This window comes from Salvelinus alpinus, chromosome 5 (genome assembly GCF_045679555.1).
Source record: "Salvelinus alpinus chromosome 5, SLU_Salpinus.1, whole genome shotgun sequence".
Lineage (NCBI taxonomy): Eukaryota > Metazoa > Chordata > Actinopteri > Salmoniformes > Salmonidae > Salvelinus > Salvelinus alpinus.
Genome location: NC_092090.1, coordinates 26852279 through 26877350, shown reverse-complemented (window position 1 = coordinate 26877350; position 25072 = coordinate 26852279). Strand labels below are relative to the sequence as shown.

Below are 25072 nucleotides of genomic sequence, written 5' to 3'. Positions count from 1 at the left end.
ATATCCTTGTTGGCCCCTCAGTAACTTAGCCCCTCTTAACCATTAGACTCCTCAGGCAATAGAAGGTATGGCATTTCCATGTCAGCATATCGCCTCTGCCCTCCCCAACCGGGCGTCACCTCTGGCCTCAGCTAATCAAAGAGTTTACCTTCAGGGGAGCATTTATCCACTCTTCATTAGGGACCATTCCTGTAGGCATAAAGATGTATTTCTGTATCTGCTGTCGCACAGGGCCGGCTAGGGAAACTAGGTATCGATCGGGATATTTACTCATTTATTTCTGCTTGGGACATCAATATTGTGCAAACATCTGTCCATGCAAGTGGGCTTGACCTCAGCCCCAGCCTCTGTTTTTAGTCCCATTGGAGTTCAATGATATACTATTCTGAAAAGTAAATCAATGAATGAATATGAAGTTTTGTGTGTAATGTAGTGCCTGTGCGGTGGTGTGGCAGTGGGCCCAAGGCCCCGGGTAGTTCATTGATCCGATATGAGAACGATGAGGAGGGTTGATTAGTCTGTGGCTATGAGCACCCCCCTTTTCTTTACCTCTTCATACCTTGTCTTAGTTATTGGAGCTTAGCCTGGATATATCTGGAGTGTTTTTGTGTTGTTTACAGATCAGCTTGGTAAACCCAACCCTACAGCCTTTAAGACACATGCCTGGCAGTGGCAATGTGTCAGTGATGGAAGAGGGACTTGGGTTGCTATTGTTTTTGCCATTGTTTTTGCCAGCTACAGGGTTTCTTTCATCTCTTGGCAACAAAGAGCAAATTTATAGCACATTTTATTTGCAGTAATGGCACTGACATGGAACCAGCTATCGTACCCTTTTCTGGGAGTGAGAGACACTCCTAACTGTTTATATCTGAAATATGGTTTCTCAGTAAGTAGTCCTACATCCCTGTCAACAGCTACACAGTGGTGCAGTTTATAATATGGCTCTTCATGTGTCGTGATCTAGATGTGTGTCTGCATACATGTCTCTTCTCCTATCCTTACCCCCTTTTATAGTGGTCTGCTTCAAATGTAGGACAATTTAAAGGTTCATAATGTCTACATTTGGTTTGCATCTGGGAGGATATCAACTTTTACAGCCCGGCCTGGCTGCTCTCTCTGTGGTGTCTCAGGTCCCATGTCTACAGCCGCCCCTAGCTGCCAGGGCCAGGGCCCACAGACATGTATGTGTTTAAGAGCATCTGTGATCCTACTAAACATCCAGAGGGAAAAACCAGCTTGAGGATTTATCCCAAATGCCACCCTATTCCCTATATAGTGCACTACTTTTGACCAGGGCCCTGATAAAAAGTAGTGTGCAATGTACGGAATATGGTGCCATTTTGGATGCACTCTGGGATATAGCCTAGGTTCCTCTCCTGATGTTAGCCATCACAGCAGCCATATGATAGATGACACTTTACACAGCATGTCCATCCACACGGTTTGGCTAAAGGGCTTGGGTTTTAGTGTATGTTGAAAACACTAAGGATGAACATATAACGGGATGCTATGTTCAACTCATCCGGCAGATGAACAAAGATTTAGTGTCTTCTACATAGTTACTTTATTCATACTTTATTACAATTGACAAATGGTACATTTATTCAGGATTTTCTTTGAAGTAATACCTAACTGGATTGTCAGCAGAAATCGGCCTAGTTGCTCAGTTTCAGAAGTAAAATGTACCACCAGTCCCAGGTTTTGTTCTGAGCAGGCTGTTAGCTTGTGAGCTGTGGGCGACCCTCTCTGTTGACAGATCCCATGTCATCATCAGCTCTACCTAGCAGTTCATATTAGCATTGGCATATTATTGCTGATGTCTGCGTATTTTCCCAAACAAGCTGCTGTGACAATGGATCATCTCAGCTGTCAGAGTCAATGAGTTTACGTTCAGTGTGACCCAGAGTTCATCAGTCACACAGAGCCCTATCACCGGTGATATACATGGAATAATCAATCTGATCAATAGGTGGTGTGTGTGTGGCTGTGGTGGGGCCGTACTAAATAAACATGGGAATGATCCGCTCACCTCAGACAGAGGGGACTCAGGGGGGTTCATTAGCCACTCAAGGCTTCAATCTAGGGAGGTCATTATTTTCATTTGAATCTGTACGTATTATTTTCATTTGAATCTGTACGTATGTGTGGAGGGGGGGGGGGACACTGTAGAGAGAGACAGAGACTAACGATGGGAGAGGACGAGAAGACTGGTGCAGCAGTCCTCTAATTTAATCTAATTTTCCTTGTAAGGCCATCTGTCACAAGGACAGTGACTAGACAACACTTAAGGTGCAGTCTCTTCTTTCAAGGCTGTCTTTGGCGTTCATCATGTAGGTTAACTTTCTTTTGCTCTTGGTCCTATAGCAGTAAAGCTAGCCTACCTATTGTAGCTCTCAGAAGGCCTGCTCTCCCTGTGAATCCACCTGCTCCATTTATATTACAGGGCTGGTGGTGTTGCTGTTTATTTGTGAATTTATTTTCCTTTGTAATGACTCACCTCTCCAAACAAGCTGAGCTACCTAGCAGTTAGCTAACGTTAGACTTGGCCAGCATCTGCTTCTGATGACTGCTTCAATAGCCTCCATTCACAAAAACTGCAGGAGGCCACTTTCATAAGGCCCTGTAAATTGTAACTGTTAATTTGTACATCATAAGATATTTTCCATAAACGTGTGTAATGAAAGTACCTGGCATGTAGTACTGTAGTACACTGCCCAGGGGAGACTGAGGAGGGAGAGGGATGGTAGTGCCCCCCTGCCCCATCACTGGAGCCAAGTGTAACCTAGCCAGCTGGAGTGCCTTGCCTCTACCTTGCCTTACCCACCAACCACCACTCATAAAATACCTTTCTCTGCCTGAAGTCAGATATTACAGGGATTATTTCATTTTAAAATAAGTCAAGACCATTTGATGGATCATTTCTTTGGATATTCCATGATACCTGTTGATGCCAGCCAGGTAGCCTCTTCATCTTTCAGTGATTCTCTCTCAGCCTGTGTTTTTGTTCATGGGCCCAGCTAACTTTAGTCATGCGTATGCTATGTTAGAGAAGGGGTCACCAGTTTGATTGGCATGCTGTCAGGCAGGCGTTGCCTTCTGTGGTGCCGCCACTCTGTTTTAGAGGGGCTGAGTTATGTGTGTGTACTGTGTGTGTACTGTGTGTGTACTGTGTGTGTACTGTGTGTGTTCTGTGTGGGGTAGTGATGGTAATAGGGGTGAGGAGGAGGGGTGTTGTCAGGACTCGGAGAGCATTCCTTCTTTGCATGTTCTCCATGAGACAGGCGCTCCTCAGCGTGCGCTGGTGCATGACAGTTGCCTTTCATTGCTGTCTTCTCTGCGCTTAACCTCTGACCAGAACCCCCCTCAATCCTCTCTCCGCCCCCCACGCTCACTCTAACGTGAAGCGTTCTTGGCCCATTCTGAGTGACAGACTTTGGTGCGAGCGGATGGCGAGGAGGTGCCGTGTGTGTGTGTGTGCGCGGTGGTACTTGTCATAAGTCCACCACTGTCAGGCCCACCACTGCCTAGCTGCTTGCCTGCCTCTCCATCTAGGTACCATCACATCACCAACCAGCCAGACCTCAACCTTTTGTTCAACAGTCCATAATTCTTCCCACCGGTGCTGTCAACCACATGATCATACGTGCATAAAGAAGAGAGCCCCCTGACGGCATCTCATCCCCCTCTCCTATCTTCTTCTCCTCTCTTCCCATCATAATATAGGCAGATTTCCCTTCCTCTCCTGTTCCTGTCTCTGTGTATTCAGATGAGGCTGACTGGGGGGCAGCAGGTCAGATCCACTTGCCTGGGTAAGGGCCTGAAGTCAGGCTTGTCTCCTGTGAGATGGAGAGAGGGAGGTGGGAGGTGGAGGGAGAGAGGTTGTGTCACTGCTGTTTTGGGCTGTGTGTGTGTGTGTGTGTGCGTGTGTGTGTGTGCATTTATCAAGGCAGCTAGGGGTGTGTTCAGTTGTCAGCCCTAGTGTCATGCGTGCCCTGGCCCTGTAATGTTGAGGGCAGCCACTGTCATTTGTCTCAGGACTGCTGAAGTGGAGGAGTCACACAGGCGTACAGCCTAAACACTGAGGCTCAGCAGTGGCTGAGATGCCATCTATTAGCCTTGTATTCTGCCACAATAGTCTTACCATTTTATTTGTTGTTTGATCAGTTATGTTGCTGTTTGTTCTTGATAATCTGTGGAGTTTTTGGTTAGATTAGTCCTCTTCTGTAGCTCATCAGTTTAGTCTAGTTCTCTTTGTATTCTGCCCATATGCTCTCAAAGCAAGCTTCAGCAAAAAAAACTCCTATTCCTATCTCAATAAACAACTGTTTCTACAAGTTTACGGGCTGTGTGTGTGTGTGTGTGTGTGTGTGTGTGTGTGTGTGTGTGTGTGTGTGTGTGTGTGTGTGTTTGGCCTACTTGTGTGAGTGACAGTGGCACCCATTCCGTATGTAAAAATGTGATACAAAGCTTTGCAAAGTTGTTGTTTCCAGGATCACCAGTAAAGCACATCATATGACTGGGAGTGTTATCCACCAACACACACACACACACACACACAGAGGCTCTTTGTGATGTGAGTGGACCTTCTTAAACACATTGTCATATAGAACGGTAGGGATGGACTGGGATGTAAATGCAGTGACAGTCTAGTGTCATGCCTGACTGATGCCGCGTATGGATTGTATTAATCTAAGTGACTGATTCTCCAGCATGCGACGGCTACCCTGTCCCTAACTCCTCAGGAACAGACAGCCTCTGTCGAGTTATCGCTATTTGTAAGTCCTTCCACTGCACTGGGATGACAATAGGGATTAGTGCCAAGGTTCTTTAAACTGTTTTTTGGGGGGGAGAGGGGGAAAGCTTTCTTATCAGCGGCTACAGGATGCTGCTGCAAACACTTTTCCTTGACTGTCAATTAAAGAAGGGATCATTCACTTCAAGGGTATAAATGTTCTAACACTGGTATTACGATGGGAAGCTAAGTCTCTGACAGATGTTCTAACTTTAATTCTCTGCTTGTTTTTGTGTCCTTTAATTAATTTATGTATCGTTCTATTCAGAGGTTTTAGATTTTTTCTATTTGTGGTAATCTCCGTTGCCATGGTAGTTACAAAGACGGATTCCGGCTTGTCACTCTGCAGTGTTCTTAGGAGGTTCAATCGGCTAATGTATTCAATATCAACATAAATAAAAGGTAAACAGTATCTAATGGTGCGTGTGTTCCTATACCAACTCCACTGCCTGCTGTCTTCTCTCTTCTCTCATTCTGGAGGGGAGGAGGGGAGGTGTCTGTCTCTGATTTGGTGCTTTTAAAGAAAGAGAGCCACTATTGAAAGTGTTTGCAGAAACCAAAAAGGGGTGCAGCTTGTAGGCTTATCTCATTTTTTTTGGGTAAACAACAGAAACTAGTTTACTACTTGAGTGTTTAGCTGGAGTATGTGGTTGTTCTAGTGATCAGGTGTGTTAGTGTGTATAGTGCTGACGGTGGTGAAGTGAAGTCCCTGTGTTGTATAGCAGAGACCTGGAGCTGTCTGTCACCAGGGGACTCCTCACTATGGGCAGCCGGAGAGAGATGGAGAATGCTGCTAATGGGCAAACTCTCCTCTGTCTCCCCCCTCTCTCTCCCTCTGACAGCTCCTTCCTTTTGTTCTCCCCGCTCCTTCCCTCTGTCCCCCTCCTCCCCCCTCATCTCTCTCTCTCTGCCGGGGATTTGTGACAAGTTTTAGCAGACTGATCAAACGCGGCGGTGACACCTGATTAGGATATGGAGCATGTTTACAGTAGCGCGTGCCGAGCGAGGACCCCCAGACAACAAGGGAGACTGACTTCAACCCTAACTAATTACATCTCCACCTGGGATCCCATCTGTGACAGCCAGCGATGTAGCCATGCCTCCACTGACTGACTGGAGACTCATGGTTGTTGGATTTATTCATGTCATTTCATACTTCACTGTGACATTTATGGAGACGGACACCATTTTATGGTGTGTCTGTGTGTGTGTAGTGGGATGTTGTGGTGGTTTATTTCACCATCATAGTGGTGTTGGTGATGACTAGCAGTTTCTCCTACATCTCTAGGTGGCAGTGTTGAGCAGTGGTTAGAGAGGTGGACTTCTGTCCGACCTCACACTAGATAGAACAACACTCTGGTTGTGTCCCAAATGGCACCCTATAGTGCACTACTTTTGACCAGGGCCCATAGAGCTCTGGTCAGAGGTAGTGCACTACTTAGGAAGTCCGGGGTTCCGTTTGGTGTGTTGTTTTGGTTGGTTAGAGTGAATATACTGGACTCCGTTCCCTGGCTGTTTCACTTTAGTGATTAGTGGTTGGAATGGCTGTTATCTTTTAGTAAGTTTTTTTACTCAGACCCTGTTTAGGGATTGCTGAGTATATTGTGACCACATTGCAAAAAAATTAAATGTTGTGTGTGTGCCTTGGCTCACCAGACCAATGTCTATATATTTGTGTGTGTATCTAAATCAGTGTTAGTGTAAAGGCCATATCCAGATGGTGAGTGGTACATCAGTCACCTAGTAGCAGCAGAGACGGGCCTGTCATTTGTGGCTTTCTCTCCCCCTTCCCCCTCTCTCCCCTCTTTGCCCCAACCTCTCTCTCCCACTCCTCTTTCCCCCACCCAATTGGACCTGACTGGACTGCTGGTCATGCTGTATTACATAGGTTAGATGAAGTAATTATTTCTAGGCCAGTGACTACAAGATAGATTAATAGTTTTTGAAGCGGCCATAATGGAGGTCTGACCCTGGGGGACATCAGCATTATTTCAGGCTCACCTCCACTCTCATCTCTCTCACCTCCCGGCACGGGCAGGGCTGTGATTTATACCTCCACTAATGGTGGGAGGGGATGGCCTTTAGCTACTAAACACAGCCATAGACACATATCTGTTTCTCCATCACAACAAACACAGCGTAGCAGCCAGGACCAACAGCAGGGTTAGAAACAATGACCATACTACTGGAGGTTGAATTAACTTGTAACCTTTGGATAACCTAAAATCATAACAGTTGCAAATTGACTTGCACGTTCTTGCAAAGTAGGTTAGTGGTATTGGGTCCCTAGTCTAATTTTTGGCATTGGTGGCAGTAGATCTTTCTTAGCGTTGACCGTGTTGGACTGTGCCATAGGTAGCTAGGCCTGTGACAGAGCTGTCTCAGTCCAGATGGGTCCTCCTGTCTGGGCTGTTTTCTGGGGCAGACCCCCTCTCCTCTGGAGCCTGGAGGACCGTCACTTGACTGGACGAGCCACATGGTTTTCACTAGGTGGCACTTGGACATCACCATATGGGATGCTCGCTCGCCGCCACCCCTCCCTCCCTCCCTCCCTCCCTCCCTCCCTCCCTCCCTCCCTCCCTCCCTCCCTCCCTCCTTCCCTCCCCTCTGTGCTAAGTACACTTCAGATGTCAAGAGTGTTTTATTTGGATTGGAGGAGGCCAGTGTGTAATGTATTCACCTCCATCTCTGCCAGATGTTAAATGCCCCAGAACATGATCTGCTCAGGCTCCGCCCTGTTAACCTCTCTGATTGGTTCTAATAATTAGCAGGAGTGTGAACAGTAACCACGGCGATATCTCCCTCTTCCCTCAGACCAGTGTGGGTGGAGGTGGTGGGGGACGTTGGGAACAGCCAACATCTTCTAGTACGTGACCGAGTCCCATTTTACTTTCAGTCTCAGGCGAGGCTAAATGAATTGGGTCTGACCCACACTGGCACGATCTCATCAGCACCAACCATTCACCTGGAGCTCATCAGAACCAACCATTCACCTGGAGCTCATCAGAACCAACCATTCACCTGGAGCTCATCAGCACCAACCATTCACCTGGAGCTCATCAGAACCAACCATTCACCTGGAGCTCATCAGCACCAACCATTTACCTGGAGCTTATCAGTAATATTCAGTACCACCATTGCTTTCTTTTCTACTGGCTTCATATTAACCCTCCAGTCCACTTAAAGCCATGCATGCAGTAGACTGTCCCCTCAGGGTTTGGAAACGTCCGGTCTGTTAATCTGTCACCATCCAGGCTACTAGGAAGAGTGTAAAGAGGATTAAAACATTCAATTCCTGGTAGAATATTATCCTTGGTTCACAATGAGTGAAGGAAGGAAAGTAAATAAACAGTGAATAGGAATGGATGGGATGGCTTGAGAAGAAAACTAAAATACATTCCCAAATAATATCTGTCCGGTAATTCAATAGCAATCTGAGTCTTAATCGTAAAGTTGAGACACATAGGTTAGATTTGTTCTGTTGTAGTGATTCAGTAACAACACTGAATCACTTCCTAAGCGTTCTTGTCTGTTCCTTTAGTCTCAGATATTAGTAACATACTGTTCCTGTACACAGTGGTTAGTAAAGGAAATAGAAAGAAAACATGCTTGTTTTTCACTAAATGGATTCTAGCTAATACAATGCCATTTCAGATGTCACAATCAGCCCTGTTTTACCCTGATTTAGCCCTAGTCTCCATCTGGATTGTAAATCATCTTTATCCCCAGTGAAGCTGCAGACAGGCAGCAGATCATCTAGACTCGATCCTTAATGACAGGGAAGGGGACTAGCTGCCATCTGAAGGGGTTGATCAGCTTGTGCTGTTAACACTGTGGATGGAACACAGAGCTGGCTCTTTACTCTGTCGTACACTGTTTTCTGGATTAGCAACACAAGCCACTTCCACTGTGAGCAGTCACTCACACACACAGACACTCGGAATGACTGCAATCCTCTCAACATCACTCATCTGTTTCACTCACTGTATCAGAATTAGGACAATTATTGACAGCGAGCTAGAATAAGTAGTCTTGCTATTTGCTCTATTATGGTTTAGATATTGTCCATAATAAAGCTATGAACACATTGTATTGTCTTAACTGTAGGAGAGTGTTCAGGTAGCTTACTGACCAATTCCCTGAGCAGGCCCATGCCCCGTGGCTGACTTCTGTTGTCCTGTGTCCTGTTAAGGAGCTACATTGTGTGACCAGTGGGCCACGCTGCTACCTTCCACAGCAGAGATGTTTCTCTAACTGTTATTGAACTGTTTATTGTCAGAGATCTGCAGTCTCTCTGTCTGAGAACAAAACATCCAATTCAGGTGTGACCAGAACAGACAGACCAGACCAGACCAGACCGTCCTCCAGGAGGAGGGAGCAGGAGGCTGAGTCCTGGCTGGCTGGGCCCCAGCAGCGGGACACCCTCTGGGGCAGAGTATTTAACGCTCCACCTGCTTATCGATCCTGTCCTCCAGGCCGAGTGATGGGCTCGTGAGCGGACACAGGGGAGGGGGCAGAGGGGGGCATGGCAGACCCCAGCCTCAGCCTCCGGTATCCCAGCCCGGCTCGGGTCTGTCCTTGACACTGCCCGTGGGACAGGCCTGGAGGACGCCTTGGCCCCGCTTCTAGCCCTCAGTCTCCCCCGGGCCGCCTGCACTTTGCAGAGCCATATTGATTTTGTTGCGGGGCAGAGAAGTGTGGCTGGCTAGCTAGAGAGGGAGAGAGACAGAGAGAGAGAGACGTGGAGAGAGAGAGACGTGGAGAGACGTGGAGAGAGAGAGACGTGGAGAGAGAGAGACGTGGAGAGAGAGAGACACGGAGAGAGAGAGACACGGAGAGAGAGAGACACGGAGAGAGAGAGAGAGACATCTCTAAAGCACTGACTTCTCCTTGACTGCACCTCAGGACGCGACAAGGCTGTCAGAACAACTTGATGGCCTCAGCGCACCCTGCTGAAAACTGCTAATCACAGTCTTTCAATCAATGCTCTCCTTCCCCTCCCTCCGTCCCTCACCTCTCCCCCAACAAACTGGCCTGTGTCTGAATCTGAATACCTAGGGAATGTGTGTCAGTGTTAAAATGGTCCATTCTGCCTGGAAAACAGCTGACCTCATGAAACCATGTTGTCATTTGAAGGTGAAAACTAAAAAGCTTTCTCTATCGACATAATCCTGATAGAAGTGTTATGGCCTGCCCACAAAATAACAATTAAAGTCAAAGTGGCTAACACCCTTTTCTGCTTATGTAAGGCAGGGCCGAGCTCTTAAATATCTGCTCTGTTCTGCTCTGGTCTCCTCTCTCTTGCTCTCTCGCTCTCATTCTCCTCTCCAGATTTGACACCTTGGGTAAAGGTCATGGAAACATCTTTTTCTCCTTCCAGGTGTAGATGAGTGTGAAATAGATGTCGACACCGTGGACACATTGAAAAGCACTTAAATGGACAGGCCTTGTATGTGCCAAGATGTCAGTGTCTAGGCTTACCCCAGGTGTATGTGTAAATACTTTGGGGTGATTCATCTTTCTCTCTTTCTTTCTCTCTTTTGCTTTCTCCTAACGCCTGACAGGGTTACACCTGCCCGTGGCTGTGTCACGGATTGAGTTTAACACTGTGAGAGAGAGACAGAGAGAACACAGAGGGCTAATTGAATGGCTGTTTAAGCTACTTGACTGTCTTCCATAAAGTACTTGTCATTGTGTGTGTGGGTGTGTATACATTTCTGAACATCAACCAGTATGATTGTCTATAGTAGTATGCGCTTAGTGTGTGTATGTGTGTTTCTGTGTGTGTTTAAATAATGATCCTTGGTGATCACCCTGCCTGCGGTGCTGGTAATGTTCTTAGATCCGTGTTCTAAACAGGGTGTGAAAGGTCTGCCCGGGCCCAGCTCCATGCAGCATCACACCGGTCCTTTAAATGACTTGGCCCCAGTGTGTTCAGTTAGATGGATGGACACATTTTAATATTAATGAATCCACCTCCCTCTGACCTGCCGCTAAGTGAAGTGAACAATGTCCCCCTTCAGCCACAAACAACAATTAGTGAGGGAGAGCGTCAACGAGGGCTAGGTGGCCATTTTTCATCACCTACCTGAATGGATCTCTACTGAAAATATCTACTCAGGGCAGGAAGAGCCTGCTGTGTCTCGTTGCACTGTGTGTGTGTGTGAGACTGCTGAGTTGAGCTGCTGAGGGAGGACACGGATGAAGATACATGTTGGTGATCAGCGTTTCCTCTTGGGCATGAGGAGCATCGAGGCTCATCATATTCTACTGTAGCTGTGTACTATTGCAATACCTTTTGACATATTCAATTGAAAAACTATATTTGACTCCTACTATTTACTACATGAGCAGTGACCACCTGATCTGATCAGGATGTAACCAGCTAGTCCTCCAACCAGACAGATGAATATGCATCCCCACCTCCTGGTCCAGTGTGTGGGTGTGGGGTTACACATTATTACTGCCCTGTGTGGCCTGGTTCTCAGGTCACTCTACAGATGTTTCAATCAGTTAACCATTTATTACACTGTTCAGTCACTTATCACTTACCTCCCATCCACCTCCATAACCATTACAGTGACCGCTGACCAGTGTGTGGGATTCTGAGAATGCATTATGCCACGATTTGTCGGAAACAAAATGTCAAAAGGCAGTTAAAGTTTTGCTTTTCTTTCAATGGATAGTGCTTATTATGTCCCGGGGCCTAAATGTCAGTTAACATAACCATGTAGCCTGGGGGGGGGGAGGGACAGTGTCAGTGTGCAAGGAAGTGTGTGTGATGGATTGTGTGTGTGTGATGGTACCTAGGTGCTGTGTGCTCTCACCGTGGTTCGTGGCAGTCAGAGACATGCCCTGTGTATGAGGTAACTACGTGCTGTTAGTCACCTAGGCAGGGTGAGGCGGAGGGAGTCCAGGGGCCTGCGGGGTGGAGGTCCTGGGGGCTGGGGGGTGGAGGTCCTGGGGGCTGGGGGGTGGAGGTCCTTGGGGAGGGGGTGGAGGTCCTGGGGGGTGGAGGTCCAGGGGGCTGGGTCGTGGAGGGCCTGGGGGGTGGAGGTCCCAGGGGGCTTGGGCATGGAGGACGTGGAGGGTGGAGGTCCTGGGGGGTGGAGGTCCTGGGGGGTGGAGGTCCAGGTGGCTGGGGGGTGGAGGTCCTGGGGGGTGGAGGTCCAGGTGGCTGGGTCGTGGAGGGCCTGGGGGGTGGAGGTCCCAGGGGGCTTGGGCATGGAGGACGTGGAGGGTGGAGGTCCTGGGGGGTGGAGGTCCAGGGGGCTGGGGTGTGGAGGTCCTAGGGCATGGAGGTGCTGGGGGCTGGGGGGGTGGAGGTCCAGGGGGCTGGGTCGTGGAGGGCCTGGGGGGTGGAGGTCCCAGGGGGCTTGGGCATGGAGGACCTGAGGGGTGGAGGTCCAGGGGGCTGGAGGGCGGAGGTCCGAGGGCTGCCCGCTCCTTACTCCTCACAGCAGGCTTGTTGCCTCGTCCGTTTGGTCTCTCTCTTCACCCCTCGCCTCCCCCGGTCCAATGTGGGCACTCCCGGGCCTTCCTGTCATCCTCCTTTGCCACTGGCCGCCCCCACACCCACTCCCCACATTCTGCGACGGTATGCCAAAATGAAAATGGGGTGGAAGCGCGTTTGATGTTTTCGCCTGTCTCCCTGTTTGAAGCTGATCTTCTACAGGAGACTTGTCAAAATACCTGATTCACCGTCACTTTTGCAGGATGAGACCATTTTCTGAAATCGGTGTCACACAAGTACCAATTGTTTGCTTCCTAAACAAAGCGCTCTATTAGGCAGCTAACTCTCAATGCGTCATCGTGGGGATGACAGGGGCTGGGGTTGGCTGTCAAGGTTTAAACTCCCAGGGCTCTCAGTAGAACGACATCTACTGGTTGGAGGTCTGGTTCCACCTACACCCTGACTTTGGTTCTGATTGTTACAGCATAGCAACCCGAGTCAAAGCCAGTCCATTGGGACCCAGGGTTCCTCAGGGTTATGCTGGATCCATGGGGGTAGTCCTCAGACAAACCTCCCTCTCAGAGGAAACGTGCTCTTCTCCACCACCACCAGCAATTTTGATATAGACATGTTATTTTCTTAGTTATTTTGAGCCATAATGATCTAAGCACTGGACATGAATCGACTCATTAAAGTGTCAAAAATCTAAAATACCATCCGTTTGATTTCCCTCTTGTGTCCAGATCTGAGAGAACAGACCCCCTATTTATGTGATAAACAGTCTGGCCAAGGGGATTTTAATCCCGTCAACAGAGAGAGATTAGGAGCAGCATCAGATATATCACTCAGAACAGATGACTGGCATAGTTACAGTAAATCATCCATGTCATTGTTTTTATGGGATTGGTAATCTGGTTTCTTATGCTGGGTGGAAAAGCAGCATCTCTCTCTGACAGAGAGACTGCTCTGATATACAGGGAGATGAGAGGAGAGAAGGATAGAGGAGAGACAAGAGAGGAGGAAATGAGAGCCCATCTGCTACAGAGGGCTGGGGTTGTCTTTTTTTCCTGTGGAATTTCTGAGTGGCTTGATGTATTCGACATGTGCGTGACAGCCCGGTTGTGTGCGATTGGAGCTGAGGCAGTGTGCTATCCAGCCCAGTTTGTGTGTGTGTGTGCCTGCATGCATGCACATCACACAGGGCAATGTGCTCTAAGGTCAAGTTTGCAACGGCCTACCAACCAGCCTTGTACACACATACATACATACAGGAACAACACACACTGGTTACACAGTGGTGTTGTTGTTGTTAGTGGTGTTGTTGTTGTTGGTGGTGTTGTAGTTGATGGTGGTGGTGTTATTGGTGTTGTTATTGTTGTAGTTGATGGTGTTGTTGTTATTGGTGTAGTTGTTGGTGTTATTGGTGTAGTTGGTGTTGTTATTGGTGTAGTTGGTGGTGTTGTAGTTGTTGGTGTTATTGGTGTTGTTATTGGTGTAGTTGGTGGTGGTGGTGGTGTTATTGGTGTTGTTATTGGTGGTGTTATTGGTGTTGTTATTGGTGTTGTTATTGGTGTAGTTGGTGTTGTAGTTGGTGGTGTTGTAGTTGGTGGGGATGGTGTTGTTGGTGTTTGGTGGTGTTGTAGTTGGTGGTGGTGTAGTTGGTGGTGGTGTAGTTGGTGGGGATGGTGTTGTAGTTGGTGGTGTTGTAGTTGGTGGTGTTGGTGGTGTTGTAGTTGATGGTGGTGTTGTTATTGGTGTAGTTGGTGGTGTTGTAGTTGTTGGTGTTATTGGTGTTGTTATTGGTGTAGTTGTTGGTGTTATTGGTGTAGTTGGTGTTGTTATTGGTGTAGTTGTTGGTGTTATTGGTGTTGTTATTGGTGTAGTTGGTGGTGTTGTAGTTGTTGGTGTTATTGGTGTTGTTATTGGTGTAGTTGGTGGTGTTATTGGTGTTGTTATTGGTGTAGTTGGTGGTGTTGTAGTTGGTGGGGATGTTGTTGTTGGTGTTTGGTGGTGTTGTAGTTGGTGGTGGTGTAGTTGGTGGTGTTGTAGTTGGTGGTGTTGTAGTTGTTATTGGTGTAGTTGGTGGTGTTGTAGTTGGTGGTGGTGTAGTTGGTGGTGGTGGTGTAGTTGGTGGTGGTGTAGTTGGTGGGGATGGTGTTGTAGTTGGTGGTGTTGTAGTTGGTGGTGTTGTAGTTGGTGGTGGTGGTGTTGATGTAGTTTAGCCTGCAGATAAAGCTGTAGCCCCCTGAAGGGAACTCTACTAACAGCATAGAGCTAATAGGTTCTCCGTCTCCGTCACTGAGATTTCACCTTTTCCTCTGTATTCATGCACATACTTTTTCTGTTTGTTCTCTTTTTGATCCAGTCCTCTTTTGAGTCATTCAGGACACAACCTTTTTAACGTACACTTTAATGTTCTTAACAGGACATTTTATTTCTCTCTAAAAGTCAGGACATATTTTGTCAGTCGGGACTCTCGCATTCCCCCGCGTCCCGCATGAGGTCTCTGGCATTATTAGGCCGGCAGAAATGTGAAACGCATGTAGTAAATGTCTGGGAATATATACGAGGCCTGCTGTCCTTAAACCTCACAGCCTTCACTCTGCTCTGTGCTTGCTCACTGCTGATGTGGGGAAGCTGTGCGGCAAGGGGCGAGGCGAAGCGTTCACACCGGTGTCCACAGCACATTTAAAGGTTTAAAGGCAGGAGCGGGTCACTGACATGGCACTCTCGCCCGCCGGCTCTCAGCCAGCCAGTGGCTGACTGGGGTGTGGGGTGTGGGGTGTGTGCACCTGTGGGGCTGTGGGGAGAGAATAAAGGACGGAGGGACGCAGACGGCAGAGATGGATGGAGGGAGGGAGGGAAGGAGGTGAGGGGAGGGTTCGGCACTTGTGAAATTTATTTGGGTATCACAGTTTTACGCTGGTTGCCGTTGGATTTACAGGTCGGAATGGAATGTGAGCCAATGAAAGGGCTTTGATCCTTCCACCAGGTTGGGTCTTTATAGGAGGGAGCCAGTACGCAGAACGCAGCAGGGCATTCTTTATAAGGTTGTGAGGAACCCCACTGCAGAACCCAGAAATCATAAAAATGTGAGACGACAATGAAGCTAGGGGATTAAGGGATGGTCATTGGATATTATCTGGGAAGGTTGAATTAAATGGGACGCTGATGCTTCACAGTCTCAGTTTAAATGTAGGCTAATGCATTCGCCAACTCCCAAAACCCTGAATTAATCTGTTCTCTTCTATCGTACATGTCATTACCTGTAGATTCATCATGACGTGTGCAACTTTGCTGACCTTTGTGTACTGACCTGTGTCTGGTCTCCTCTTCTCCAGAGGCGCAGGCTGCTGCAGGAGCTAGGAGACCAGCGTATCCCCTACCTCGGGCCCTCAGACCATGGCTTCCAACAGCTGGTGAGTCAGTCAGTCAGGCTGGTCCAGAGTCCAGACCACTGTTGACCTTCTGCCATTGGTACTAGTCCAGACCTTCTGTCATCCCACTGCCATTGGTACTAGTCCAGACCTTCTGTCATCCCACTGCCATTGGTACTAGTCCAGACCTTCTGTCATCCCACTGCCATTGGTACTAGTCCAGACCTTCTGTCATCCCACTGCCATTGGTACTAGTCCAGACCTCCCTAGCATACTACTCGCCAATGTCCAGTCTCTTGACAATAAGGTTGATGAAATCCGAGCACGGGTAGCATTCCAGAGAGACATCAGGGATTGCAACGTGCTCTGCTTCACGGAAACATGGCTAACTCAAGGGACGCTAACGGAGTCGGTGCAGCCAGCTGGTTTCTCCATGCATCGCGCCGACAGAAACAAACATCTTTCCGGTAAGAAGAGGGGCGGGGGGGTATGCCTTATGATTAACGAGAAGTGGTGTGATCATCATAACAACACACAAGAACTCAAGTCGTTCTGTTCACCTGATCTAGAACTCCTCACAATCAAATGTCGACCGCATTATCTACCAAGGGAATTCTCGTCAATCATAATCACAGCCGTATACATTCCCCCCCAAGCAGACACATCGATGGCCCTGAACGAACTTTATCTGACTCTTTGTAAACTGGAAACCACACACCCTGAGGCTGCATTCATCGTAGCTGGGGATTTTAACAAGGCTAATCTAAAAACAAAACTCCCTAAATTCTATCAGCATATCGATTGTGCTACCAGGGCTGGAAAAACACTAGACCATTGTTACACTAATTTCCGCGACGCTTATAAGGCCCTCCCCCGCCCCCCTTTCGGAAAAGCTGACCACGACTCCATTTTGTTGATTCCAGCCTACAAACAAAAACTCAAACAACAAGCTCCCGCGCTCAGGTCTGTTCAACGCTGGTCCGACCAATCTGAATCCACGCTTCAAGACTGCTTCGATCACGCAGATTGGAATATGTTCCGCATCGCGTCCAACAACAATATTGACGAATATGCTGATTCGGTGAGCGAGTTCATTAGGAAGTGCATTGACGATGTCGTACCCACAGCAACGATAAAAACATTCCCAAACCAGAAACCGTGGATTGACGGCAGCATTCGCGTGAAACTGAAAGCGCGAACCACTGCTTTTAACCTGGGCAAGGTGACCGGAAGCATGACCGAATACAAACAGTGTAGCTATTCTCTCCGCAAGGCAATCAAACAGGCCAAGTCTCAGTACAGAGACAAAATCGAGTCGAAATTCAACAGCTCAGACACAAGAGGTATGTGGCAGGGTCTACAGTCAATCACGGATTACAAAAAGAAAACCAGCCCCGTCGAGGACCAGGATGTCTTGCTCCCAGACAGGCTAAACAACTTTTTTGCCCGCTTTGAGGACAATACAGTGCCACTGACACGGCCCCCTACCAAAACCTGCGGGCTCTCCTTCACTGCAGCCGAGGTGAGTAAAACATTTAAACGTGTTAACCCTCGCAAGGCTGCAGGCCCAGACGGCATTCCCAGCCGCGTCCTCAGAGCATGCGCAGACCAGCTGGCTGGTGTGTTTACGGACATATTCAATCAATCCTTATCCCAGTCTGCTGTTCCCACATGCTTCAAGAGGGCCACCATTGTTCCTGTTCCCAAGAAAGCTAAGGTAACTGAGCTAAACGACTACCGCCCCGTAGCACTCACTTCCGTCATCATGAAGTGCTTTGAGAGACTAGTCAAGGACCATATCACCTCCACCCTACCGGACACCCTAGACCCACTCCAATTTGCTTACCGACCCAATAGGTCCACAGACGACGCAATCGCAACCACACTGCACACTGCCCTAACCCATCTGGACAAGAGGAATACCCATGTGAGAATGCTGTTCATCGATTACAGCTCAGCATTTAACACCATAGTACCCTCCAAACTCGTCATCAAGCTCGAGACCCTGGGTCTCGACCCCGCCCTGTGCAACTGGGTCCTGGACTTCCTGACGGGCCGCCCCCAGGTGGTGAGGGTAGGTAACAACATCTCCACCCCGCTGATCCTCAACACTGGGGCCCCACAAGGGTGCGTTCTGAGCCCTCTCCTGTACTCCCTGTTCACCCACGACTGCGTGGCCATGCACGCCTCCAACTCAATCATCAAGTTTGCGGATGACACTACAGTGGTAGGCTTGATCACCAACAACGACGAGACGGCCTACAGGGAGGAGGTGAGGGCCCTCGGAGTGTGGTGTCAGGAAAATAACCTCATACTCAACGTCAACAAAACAAAGGAGATGATTGTGGACTTCAGGAAACAGCAGAGGGAGCACCCCCCTATCCACATCGACGGGTCAGTAGTGGAGAAGGTGGAAAGTTTTAAGTTCCTCGGTGTACACATCACGGACAAACTGAACTGGTCCACCCACACAGACAGCGTTGTGAAGAAGGCGCAGCAGCGCCTCTTCAACCTCAGGAGGCTGAAGAAATTCGGCTTGTCACCAAAAGCACTCACAAACTTCTACAGATGCACAATCGAGAGCATCCTGTCGGGCTGTATCACCGCCTGGTACGGCAACTGCTCCGCCCACAACCGTAAGGCTCTCCAGAGGGTAGTGAGGTCTGCAGAACGCATCACCAGGGGCAAACTACCTGCCCTCCAGGACACCTACACCACCCGATGTCACAGGAAGGCCATAAAGATCATCAAGGACAACAACCACCCAAGCCACTGCCTGTTCACCCCGCTATCATCCAGAAGGCGAGGTCAGTACAGGTGCATCAAAGCAGGGACCGAGAGACTGAAAAACAGCTTCTATCTCAAGGCCATCAGACTGTTAAACAGCCACCACTAACATTTAGCGGCCGCTGCCAACATACTGACTCAACTCCAGCCACTTTAAAAATGGGAATTGATGGAAATTATGTAAAAATGTACCACTAGCCACTTTAAGCAATGCCACTTAATACAATGTTTACATACCCTACATTACCCATCTCATATGTATATATACTGTACTCTATATCATCTACTGCATCTTGCCATCTTTATGCAATACATGTACCACTAGCCACTTTAAACTATGCCACTTTATGTTTACATACCCTACAGTACTCATCTCATATGTACAGTGGGGAGAACAAGTATTTGATACACTGCCGATTTTGCAGGTTTTCCTACTTACAAAGCATGTAGAGGTCTGTAATTTTTATCATAGGTACACTTCAACTGTGAGAGACGGAATCTAAAACAAAAATCCAGAAAATCACATTGTATGATTTTTAAATAATTAATTTGCATTTTATTGCATGACATAAGTATTTGATCACCTACCAACCAGTAAGAATTCCGGCTCTCACAGACCTGTTAGTTTTTCTTTAAGAAGCCCTCCTGTTCTCCACTCATTACCTGTATTAACTGCACCTGTTTGAACTCGTTACCTGTATAAAAGACACCTGTCCACACACAATCAAACAGATTCCAACCTCTCCACAATGGCCAAGACCAGAGAGCTGTGTAAGGACATCAGGGATACAATTGTAGACCTGCACAAGGCTGGGATGGGCTACAGGACAATAGGCAAGCAGCTTGGTGAGAAGGAAACAACTGTTGGCGCAATTATTAGAAAATGGAAGAAGTTCAAGATGACGGTCAATCACCCTCGGTCTGGGGCTCCATGCAAGATTTCACCTCGTGGGGCATCAATGATCATGAGGAAGGTGAGGGATCAGCCCAGAACTACACGGCAGGACCTGGTCAATGACCTGAAGAGAGCTGGGACCACAGTCTCAAAGAAAACCATTAGTAACACACTACGCCGTCATGGATTAAAATCCTGCAGCGCACGCAAGGTCCCCCTGCTCAAGCCAGCGCATGTCCAGGCCCGTCTGAAGTTTGCCAATGACCGTCTGGATGATCCAGAGGAGGAATGGGAGAAGGTCATGTGGTCTGATGAGACAAAAATAGAGCTTTTTGGTCTAACTCCACTCGCCGTGTTTGGAGGAAGAAGAAGTATGAGTACAACCCCAAGAACACCATCCCAACCGTGAAGCATGGAGGTGGAAACATCATTCTTTGGGGATGCTTTTCTGCAAAGGGGACAGGACGACTGCACCGTATTGAGGGGAGGATGGATGGGGCCATGTATCGCGAGATCTTGGCCAACAACCTCCTTCCCTCAGTAAGAGCATTGAAGATGGGTCGTGGCTGGGTCTTCCAGCATGACAACGACACGAAGCACACAGCCATGGCAACTAAGGAGTGGCTCCGTAAGAAGCATCTCAAGGTCCTGGAGTGGCCTAGCCAGTCTCCAGACCTGAACCCAATAGAAAATCTTTGGAGGGAGCTGAAAGTCCGTATTGCCCAGCGACAGCCCCGAAACCTGAAGGATCTGGAGAAGATCTGTAGGGAGGAGTGGGCCAAAATCCCTGCTGCAGTGTGTGCAAACCTAGTCAAGAACTACAGGAAACGTATGATCTCTGTAATTGCAAACAAAGGTTTCTGTACCAAATATTAACTTCTGCTTTTCTGATGTATCAAATACTTATGTCATGCAATAAAATGCAAATTAATTACTTAAAAATCATACAATGTGATTTTCTGGATTTTTGTTTTAGATTCCGTCTCTCATAGTTGAAGTGTACCTATGATAATAATTACAGACCTCTACATGCTTTGTAAGTAGGAAAACCTGCAAAATCGGCAGTGTATCAAATACTTGTTCTCCCCACTGTATATACCGTACTCTATACCATCTACTGCATCTGCCATGCCGTTCTGTACCACCACTCATCCATATATCTTTATGTACATATTCTTTATCCCTTACACTTGTGTGTGTGTAAGGTAGTAGTGTGGAATTGTTAGGTTAGATTACTGTTGGTTATTACTGCATTGTCGGAACTAGAAGCACAAGCATTTCGCTACACTCGCATTAACATCTGCTAACCATGTGTATGTGACTAATAAAATTTGATTTGATTTGATTTGAGACCTTCTGTCATCCCACTGCCATTGGTACTAGTCCAGACCTTCTGTCATCCCACTGCCATTGGTACTAGTCCAGACCTTCTGTCATCCCACTGCCATTGGTACTAGTCCAGACCTTCTGTCATCCCACTGCCATTGGTACTAGTCCAGACCTTCTGTCATCCCACTGCCATTGGTAATAGTCCATACCAAAGCCTTCTGTCTATCCCACTGGAGACAGAGGACTTATCACTTGGAAAGATACTTAGCTCATACCATAGAATTAGAAGGAACATGGCTAGTTTTACAATATTTATGTTGTCTGTGTACTTGTTCCCCATCAATTGTTTCTGGAGACAGAGAGACCACTTAACTCATAGCAGGCAGAACAACAGCTAATTGATCTGTGTTTGTTTGTGTTCCAGTGGGAGACTAGCTACTCTGGCCTGGCTCTGCGGCGGTCCTGCTCCCTGCCTGAGGAGCTCCATGGTCGGGTGGAGGCTGCTCTGCTCACCCTGCGGCGGAGGGGCTGTTTCCTGAGGGACCTGGTGAAGGTGAGGGACCGAGACGTCTTCACTGCCGTGTCCCGGGTGCTGCTGGGTCAGCCAGGAACCACCTACCGCTACCTGGACACGCGGCTCTTCACCATCCCCTGGCACACAGACGAGCAGAGAGGGACCTGCTGCGACCCAGACCTCAGCGCTGCCTGCAAAGCACTCTGGGAGCTCAACTGCTTCTTCTGCTCTGATGTCGGAGACAGGAAGGAGGGGGATGTTTTCAAGCAGTGCAGGAAAGAGTTGGTTGGTGCTATAGAGTCTAAACCCAGTGTAGAAGGAGACACGGAGTCTAAAGATAGCGAGGAGTCCAAACCCAGTGACGATGGAGGAGACTCGGAGTCCAAGCAGAGTGAGGAGGGAGAGACTGAGTCAAAGCACAGCGACGATTGGGACATAGAGTCAAAACACAGTGAAGAAGAAGGCCAATTGTCCAAACAGGATGCAGCGTGGGAGTCAAGACACAGCGACGAGATGGGAGACATGAAGACTAAACAAACTGAACTGGGTAGTCCAGCGGGGTCAAAACAACACAGTGAGGGAAAACACACAGGCTGGAAGCACAGGCCAGCTGGCAGCACAGAGACAGAGACCACAGGCCTAGGCCCTCAGGAGAAGCCTGTGGCTGAGCTAAAACACAGTCTCTCTGGGTACCACATTGAAGATGAGGAGGATGAAGACCAGCAGAGTGGCCAGGGATGCTCTAACCTCAACCCTGCTAAGACATCCTGTCCTGGCCCGACCCAGTTCAACGTCACCCTGCTCAACTACATGGACCCAGCAGCTATGAGCCAGCTGAAAGAAGAGCCGTATTATGGGATGGGTAAGATGGCTGTGGGCTGGCACCATGATGAGAACCTGGTCAGCCTATCTCCTGTGGCCGTCTACAGCTACAGCTGTCATGACGACGACAAAGGTGAGGGTCAAAGGTCATACTGTATAGTTGTTGTATATCACTGTCAGTAGTGGTGGATCCCCGTCAAACTAGACCCAAACTTCCTCAAAAACACCCTTCAGTCTCACTTGTTATCCCATTTTTATCACCACCCACAACCCCTTAGAAGTAGCTATTTTCTTCTCCACTGTGATGTCATTTTGAGCTACTATCTCTATCAGATGCAGCTAACAGTTAACGTTGTGTATGTGGCCCTACAGCAGCTCACTTCCAACAGCTTTACAGCATTTATCTCAGACACGGCCTCCAGTGAGCCAGCCATCAGATCTATCAGCCTGATAGTGTCAGGGCATTATCAAATGTCATCACAGACTGCCTCTGTTCTGTTCTGACAGGCTGGGATGCCTTATCGCTAGCAGGGCCAGGGGGTGAGGGAAGATCATCAACACACACTCTCTGGGACACATTCAGGGGCTAAACACATGCTGAACGGCACACTACAAAACTCCAACAACTCGCCCAGCCTTATCGCTCAACCATCTGATCTAAGTCATTTCCTCCAGAAATGATCAATGTGTAATTATCTGATATGGAATAATGAGTGTCTGCTTTGATTTCTGGTTCTAGACTGTACAGCAGTATTGAGGCAGTGTTTAGCCTAGATGTTCTATCATAGTGGGTCTCGGCCTGATTTTATAGGGCTGATGTGAGTGTATCTTTTTTGATGGAGTTCATTCATTGATTGATCGATCATGATCATATTTTTAAATCAAATATGTACTCTGTTTTACTATCAAGATGCACGATCCCCTTTTCACATGGCCATACAGTTCACAACCACATCTCATCTTTGCAGCGGGCCAACATCATTTCAGAGGGATTGGCTAAACAGAACCATCTGCCGTAGAGTAGAAGACTGTGGAGATGATTTGTTCTGACCCATGTGACCGTTGACCCCTGGGAACGCTGGCTTCAAACAGCACAGGACCGACCGGCCGGGGCTGTAGTCTAGGTAGACTGTTCTATCTGCAGCTGTGCCTTTCCTTTGTAGGCCAAACTGACCCCACAGCACCAGACTTCACAGGCAAACCTGACAAAGTTTAGCAGCACTGCTCGCTAACCCCGCTGTGCATTACTCAAGAAATGTTATGTTCACTTTGGGCCAGATCGTTCTGAATACTCCCAGAACCACAGAGATGGAATTGTTACCATGCGGAATGTTGTTTTTTTACGAGGGGGCCCATGTTGTTTCTCCATTGTTCTCGGCTGCGCCACAGACAAAGCCCCTCTCTCTCTCTCTCTTTCTCAACTCAATAATTGAGCTGTTTTGCATCACACAGTCTGGTACATACAGTAACCAGTAACCTTCTAAGCATGTTTATTTGCATGACACCTGTCTTTCTTTTGACACGCTTAGTTTTCATGTCAGGTCTGGGAGAAGTCTAGTATTTGTCTCTTTTTCCCAAGGCTCTGGTGTTTCAGAATGGTTTTATTTAGAGTCACCCAGCTGCTCTCATCCGGAGGTATCTGGCTTGGCGGCAGAGTGTTTTCCGGCTGGAAAGACCACAATGCTCTTTACTCCAGCTCCAACACCATTCCCATCCTGGGTCCTTTAGGAGCAGTGTCATTAACGGCTCTCTCAGAAAGTACTGGCTGGAAATTAAGTTACTATTTATCCTCTGCTGAGCAAAGGAAAATACCTGATTTGCCGTGGGGCTGAGAGAGGCCCAGGAACACTTTAGTATTGATTTATGCTGAAGGGTGTGGACCTAACGGGCTGGGTAGATCTCGTTTTCTCACCATGCCTCGGATGGAGGACAGACAGGGAGATGCTGGGTGAGAGGCTCAGAGACTGGCTATGGGAGGAGAATAGTCCCCACTACCCTGTCTGTCTGCTGCCCCTACACACACAAGCTACCTAACATCAAATACTTTTATTTTAAAGGCTGTCCTCTTGTACAGAAACTGTGATGAAGACACAATTTGTACTGAGAGATAATGTAACAATATGCCCTGTCTCCTATTGTATATTTGGTTCTGATCTGACTGACCTAAGTGGTGGGAGTGTTTGTGTTTAGCAGGTGTGAGCTCGGAGGAGGGTCCTGCGGAGAAGGGCTGCTGGAGGATTGGTCTAAAGGTGGCCTGGGACATCCACACCCCTGGATTGACCCTCCCACTGCAGTCCGGAGACTCCTACTACCTGAGAGGTACTAGAGCATGCACACCACTCCTTCTACATGACATCGCTAGTCTGTGTGAGATTTACACTTGATGTTCTAGTGTGTTTGGTTTACTGTGTCCCTACTGACCCATAGAAGCAGGATGTTCTTCAGACTCTCTCTCTTTTTCTACCTCTCTTTTCTGTTTTGTTCTCTCGCTCTCTCTCTCTCTCTCTCTCTCTCTCTCTCTCTCTCTCTCTCTCGCTCTCGCTCTCTCTCTGACCAGAAGCTCTATTCTGTTCCGCATGTAGCTCGGACTCTGGCCTTCTTGTGTATCTGTAACCCTAAGGATCCATGTAATTGCATGCATTAGAGAGGTTAAGGAAACCAAATGTTATTTTGTGAAGTCCTGTGACCCGGTGCTGGTGGTGTCTTTATGGAGTGGAGAGGACAGGCAGCGGGCCAGGAGGGTGTAAATCAGACCTTAATGCTGATGGCTACAGCAGATGCCTTTCCCTTTCATCTCCGCCTGCTGGGTCGGGCTGCTCTTAGCTTCTACAATACAGGACAAGGCTACACAGCTATTATTGGCTACCACTAGGTTCCCCATCACAGCAGCACGTCATGTCCCACATTGTGTATGGCTTAGGACCTCCAAGACGTCATTGTGTATATTTGTCTGGGATCGTTGGTGAAATATGACTGCATCATTTTTTTGGACACGTACGAACAGACACACACACAAAGACACAGGCAAGAACATGCAGGAACAGACTCATATTCTACCTCAAAACATGTTGATTTGAGTAGAAACCATGAGTTGGAGTGACCT

At 48.1% G+C, this 25072-nt stretch overlaps 1 protein-coding gene across 4 annotated transcripts in view; it reads left to right on the top strand.

Annotated features, from left to right (window-relative positions):
* LOC139575821 (alpha-ketoglutarate-dependent dioxygenase FTO-like) overlaps positions 1-25072 on the top strand; it is a 189617-nt gene that overhangs the window by 5614 nt on the left and 158931 nt on the right. For 2 of the 4 annotated variants that reach the window (XM_071401158.1, XM_071401156.1), the window contains exons 2-4: positions 15587-15664; positions 21058-22102; positions 24163-24288. In XM_071401158.1, the coding sequence (XP_071257259.1) occupies positions 15587-15664; positions 21058-22102; positions 24163-24288 (1249 nt within the window). Of the gene's footprint in view, positions 1-15586; positions 15665-21057; positions 22103-24159; positions 24289-25072 lie in introns of all 4 variants that reach the window. The other 2 variants (XM_071401157.1, XM_071401155.1) reach the window with 1 other exon arrangement.